Source organism: Sinocyclocheilus grahami, unplaced genomic scaffold (genome assembly GCF_001515645.1).
Source record: "Sinocyclocheilus grahami isolate Dianchi unplaced genomic scaffold, SAMN03320097.WGS_v1.1 scaffold57.1, whole genome shotgun sequence".
Taxonomy (NCBI): Eukaryota; Metazoa; Chordata; class Actinopteri; order Cypriniformes; family Cyprinidae; genus Sinocyclocheilus; species Sinocyclocheilus grahami.
The window spans coordinates 2,983,913-2,989,922 of record NW_015505236.1 but is presented as its reverse complement, the minus strand read 5'-3'; the positions used below and the strand labels follow the sequence as shown (position 1 = coordinate 2,989,922).

The window sequence follows — 6,010 nt, the reverse complement described above, 5'->3', positions numbered from 1 at the left end:
ACATATATATATCCATTAAACAATAATTATATAATAATAAAACAATATAATTTTTTAAAGCAGGTTCAAGGAAAGTGCGTTCAACCACTTTAAACAATTGTATTAGAGAGCCACCTGGTGTTCTTAATGGGTGTAGCAAGATTTGAATGGCTAATTTGCCATTTTAAAGGGGTCCTATTATGCTTTTTCATTTGTTTACCTATAGTTAGTCTGTAATGTTGCTGTTTGAGCATAAAAAAAGATCTGCAAAGCTACAAAGCTCAAAGTCCACTTCAAAAGGAGATATTTTATTCAACAGAAATCACTTTTCAAAAACTACAACGAACGCCTCGTTTGGACTACAACGCATATTTTCTGGGATTTGTGATATCACAAATATCGACGAATGGGACGAGACCTGGTTGAGCTGCACTAGAGAAGGCAGCGAGTGTTATCACTATGTCGGAGACACGCTAGCTTTCCCAAGGCAGACGAACTTAGTGCTTACAATCATCCGGGTTTAAATCGCGCTCAGATTGATTCGATTTTGACGCAATATTTACACTGAAGCAGCAGGTGGCTATGGTAAGGGGCGTGACATTTCCCGACCAGGCGCCGAGTGCTGCCAATCATAACACACACTGGCCCAGCTAACCAATCACAGCACATTTCGTATTTCAGAAGGCGGGCCTTCATTTGATACAGGAACTATTCGAGCCGTTCATGCCAGACCGGGGAGAGAGGTGTTGTAACAATGTAAAATGTGTGAAAAATAATGTGTTTTTCGAACAACCTAGTATGAGAGCCTGTTCTAGTACACCCCCAAAACAAAATCAAGACTTTGTACAAGAGTATAATAGGACCCCTTTAAGGTTGGTCAATGAAATGTGCCTTTTTTCCCCCCTTATGGAATCATGTGAACAATGTGTCATGGAAACTTCTTTATTATTATTATCATCAAGTCATTTTTGACAACATTGTCAACATTACACAATGTTAAGACAACATTTAAAATGATAATGATTTAAACAGAGCTGTAAATGCAATCCTTGAGTTCATATGTCTGAATTGTTTGGTTGTAAATAGTGGTTGACTGATATGGGTTATATTGGTCTATTGGTAATTGTAAATCTGTGAATAGTTTAACATTGTGAGCTGTGTTCAAAAAACAAGGCTGTTTACACTAAAAATAAAGAGGATTTTCGCAGCAATGCCATAGAAGAACCATTTTTAGTTCCCCAAAGAACCTATCTGTAAACAGTTCTTAAAAGAACATTTTTTTCTTAGAAGAACATTATAAGATGATAAATTTGAGCAGATGCAAGCATTTTGAGAAAAGGCCTGAACAGTTTTTAAAAAGTACCTTTTTATGCCCTGTTTAGGTTTTTGCATTATGCAACCAGTACAAGTTTAAAGTTTCAACTTTATTCAAAATTTAGTGGTGTTCATCAACTCTACAGTTTGAAGAATATCTTGTAGATAATCTAGTAGTGTTTATAGTTCATCATGGTCATAAACATTGTACTCCTTTAGTGATAAGGTCCCATCAGCATTGTGATCATTCTTATGGAACACATCTGCCACAACATCATCAAAATAGGATTCATCTTTCTGTGTATTTAACTTCTTTGCTTCCATCCTCAAGTATTCTTTAATCTGTAAATCCAAAAATGACAATATGTACATTTTAAAAACAATAATAATGAATACATAAAAATTAGGTATGCAAAAGAAAATTCCTAATACAACAATTAACATGCATTAACTGATATCTATTACCTCTTCTTTTGTCAGGGCCTTGTCGTTGTCAATGTCAATTTCATTGAAGGCTTCTATGCTGCGTGGTCCTCTGGATATGTACAAAAGCTCCACCTCAAAGACCACTGTTGCATTTGGCGGTACAGGACCTAATCCGCCACAGAAAGGTGATATGTTAATGGTTTAAATCTTAAACCTTAAAAACTGTATTGGTAACACTTTATAATAACTTTCATCAATAAATCATTAACAAACATTGTGTAATGCTTAATGGATCATTAGTTAATATATATTCAAAGAGGTAGAAACGTGAGATAATGTGCTTGTTAATGTTTGTTAATAAACGTATTAAACGTTAGATAATGTTCAAACAAATCATTATTTCCTATAAGTTAAAATGCTTACAAATGTCGTTAAACTTTCAGATCCATGTGATCAAGCACTTATTGAAAATCTACAAATAAAAGCTTGTGTTAATCCACGACACTTTAGCTGCAATTGAGGTGTGATACGGGTAAGGATAGGGCCAGGTTTGGTGGTATGGGTAGGTTTAAGGGTTGGTTAAAAGGTCAACAGTGTACAGGGGTCAATTTGATTATTATAAGGGAACACGGTTCAGTCTGTTTATATTATATTGTTTTGATAAATGAAATAAAGTATTTTCTTTTAATCTTGAATCTTTCATCTTAATCTTTAATCTTGTTTTCTCCTGTGAGTGAGTGTTGAGGCAATAAAAACATTTTTTGCACCAAAATTACAATCTGTTATGTCTTTAGCAAGCATTTAGCTAAACTTAACCAGCCACCCTTTACACAAACATTGTTACAGTAGCTAAAAGTCCAATGCCCATAAAGATACTAAATGATTAGTAATCATTTATAAACATTTACAAATGATGAATAGTTTCCGCTTTAGATTGGGTACTGCAAAAACATGAACAAATGATTAATGAATGATTAGTAAAGATGTGTGAATAGGGTCAATTCAGGTCTTTCGGGACACTTTTTGCCATTGAGATGACAGCTCAGAAAGGTATTAATGTTTAGTAAACATTTTATAAACATTTGCAAATGATGAATAGTTTCCGCTTTAGATTGGGTACTGCAAAAACGTGAACAAATAATTAATAGATTATTTATTAAGATGTGTAAATAGAGGTCTACAAAGACCAACAAATGAGGATCAAATGAACTTAAAGTTTACTGACATTTGTAAGCATTTCAGTTTACATTAAATAACCATATGTTAATCATTAGGTAATGTTTAGTAAGTTCATTAGTAAACATTAACAAGAACATTATCTCATATTTCTAGCTATGTGAATATATATTAACTAATGATCTGTTAAGCATTATATAATGTTTGCTAATGATTTATAAATGAAAGTTGTTACCTTTTCATTAAGCTGTTTTGGGATCACTGTGAAACAAGTACATTTTCAGATAATATTAATTATCTAGCACATAATTTATCAGTACAATGACAAAAATTATTCACATTTCTATAAGTTGGGCTTTTAATAAAATATCTAAAAAAAAAGGGGGGGGGGGGGGTAAGAATGATAATTTTCTGCTGAGCTGTTATCTAAAATATTGTCCAAATCAATGTAATTAAAAACAACAACAACACCAAAGCAACAAAAAAAAAGCAAAACAGCGCCACCTGTGTAAGGGACTGTTACTTTGCGTGTTTGGAGCGAGCGAAGGGTCTGTCTGCGGACTGCAAGAGAGAAAAGACCTACCTTTTCCTTTCTCGCCGTATGCCAGAGACGGAGGAATTGTAACTTTTCTCTTCTCCCCGGGACACATGCCGTTCAGCCCTAAATCGAGGCCCTTAATAACTTCTCCAACGCCTAACACAAACCAGTGTGGGTGTCCCGTGTTTGTCGATCGACTAGAAAATGAATACGAACAGCTTTACTTGGCATTGGCTGGAAATAAAATACTTTATTATTAAGCTTTTATCTACAACTCCATTAAATACTAAATACCCCCCCCCCCCCCATTCTCTCTCTCTCTCTCAGGTAAATATAACCTGCATTGCATTAATACAACAACTTTATTTGTAAAAAAAAAATGCGTTTACCTGCAGTAGAACTGAGATCCATCTTTAACTAGATATCCATCATAATGAGCATTCAGCATGTCTCCTCTCTTGGCTTTCTGGCTGCAGTTTTCTGGCAGAAACGTAACCTCGATTTTAACATCTTGATTTGATTCATTTGCCCGAATCAATACGATGAAGGGATTGAGGGTTTGCAGAGACCAAATCAAGCAGAAGTAAAATGTAAACCGCGGGGACATCTTGCACATCTGTCGGCGTGGCGTCGGGGGCCGGACAGCTGAGCTGACTCGGCAGCGCCGCCCAGTACTCAAATTTCGCACTTCACTTTTGGGGGTGTTATTAAAAATCCGCATGAGTTTATGTCTTGAATCTAAGCAAACTATACATTGTAAGGCCAATTCACACTGCACAGACAAACGCCAACAAACATGTGAACATGATCAGTTATTATTTTTCATAAAATTCTAAATCCAAAGGCCAACTTTGTTCGTGTTTGTCTGTGTGGCGTGAGCTGGCCTTTAGAAGAACATTAATCCGTTTCTTAACTAACGTTAGAGGAGTGTAGCCTACAGTAAAGGTGGCAACATATTCACAGATTCGACTTTCCCGGATCAATAAATCGTGAGCTTAAAGTTATTACTACACAAATACCACCTCTTTTCAAACGTAGTTACGTAGACCAGTGTTTCCCAACCTTTTTTTAGTCGAGGCACCCTTTGGAAATGTTAACAAACTTGTGGCACCCTACAAAATTCATTTTGTCAAAATATTTGAATTTCTAACTTCGATAGGATAATTTGAAAAGTATAGACATTCGGTACAGCAGGGAAGAACTGCAGAATATAATGTCATACAGATATTTTTTTATATTTTGTCCATCAATGGTGGCAATCAGTAATCAGCTCATTTCTAATGAAGAGACTATATGACAGATTCTAATGTAGGCTTGTATACATATGTAAATATTATTTAATTACCATTATAACTAGCTATCTCACAAATCTCACAAATTAAAGTTTTTTTAATTTTAGAGTGGGGTAATTTTGGTGCAGTAGCGCGAGATAGCTTGATTTCAAACTTTGAATTGTATAAAAAATGACAAGTAAGCAGTCAGTAATAAAATAAGAACAAATAAAGAAATTAATAATGATAGCACAAATAAAAAATAACGACAGGCCTTCGAAATAAATAAATTGCTTTTTAGTTTTTCAGGTAGGTCTAACAGTAGGGTTAAGATATTTAACTCTTTTTTTTTGTTTTGTTTTTTTACCAATTATCCAAATAATGTTTAGTCCTAGAAAGCTATTATTATCAGAACACGTGAGCATAACATGCGGTTTGCAGATCAATGAATGAGAGGGCAGCGTTACCAGAGTTGCTCATATACCACACCATGTTACAACACAGTAGGGCTATTGCAGACAGAAACAATACTGTACTACATCGATGTTTCCTGTCGGCTCAATTTTTGAGTGCACTTTGCTGTTCCGATGAGCATGAACGGTATACGAGTGGAGCGACTGAGCGGAGCGCACACATAGAGCGGAATAATACGCGGAGCGTCACACCACGTGAAAGTGAAACCTGAGCGGTGAACTCATTTTCGGCAGCCAAAATTTTGGTGCATCTCTAATTATTGGCGACATCAGAAATGGATATTATATAATAGATGCTTTTTTGAACATTTTAGCAATTTAAAAATATTAAAAAATAATTTTTTTACACGGCACCCCGGTTGGGAAACACTGAGGTAGACAACCAGCTACAACCAAATTTTCCTCAAAACGAGCTTTCCTCTGCACTGGACAAAATACATTGATCTGTATGCGCAGGCGGCTGAGAGACAAGTCCGAAGGGATCGTCTTCAAAGTGCAAAACCCGAAAAGTGTTACTACAAAAAGAGTCTGGTTCCGTCAAGGTATAGTCTCTTTAGTTAGGTAGAGTGGGGGAAAACGTCCCCCCCTTAAGGACCATGTAATTTATTTTGTGAAACAAAAGTTAAATGTCTCTAGTTATTTTCAGTGAAAATGTCTGTAGTTTACTGCGGTCAGGCCAGCCTCCACTTTGAAAAATACGGTCATTCTAGCCGCCACGTTGTTTTGTGGTGCGCGCATATACTAGGCGTTACGGTAATAGCGTGTAAACCTCAGATCAAGGGAAAAGCGTTCAAGCTCTCATGCGTTATCACTCTCGCCCTCTCTCACTCTCT

At 35.9% G+C, this 6,010-nt stretch overlaps 1 protein-coding gene across 1 annotated transcript; it reads right to left on the bottom strand.

The window, feature by feature from the left end:
• Positions 1-1,016: 1,016 nt before the first annotated feature.
• On the bottom strand, positions 1,017-4,102 carry LOC107584168 (peptidyl-prolyl cis-trans isomerase FKBP7-like). Its single transcript, XM_016270672.1, has 4 exons — positions 3,823-4,102; positions 3,479-3,630; positions 1,759-1,886; positions 1,017-1,635 (listed from the first exon to the last, which is right to left on the bottom strand). Exons 1-4 carry the CDS (start codon positions 4,047-4,049, stop codon positions 1,474-1,476), a joined length of 669 nt encoding a protein of 222 aa, XP_016126158.1. The 5' UTR covers positions 4,050-4,102; the 3' UTR covers positions 1,017-1,473.
• Positions 4,103-6,010: the final 1,908 nt, after the last annotated feature.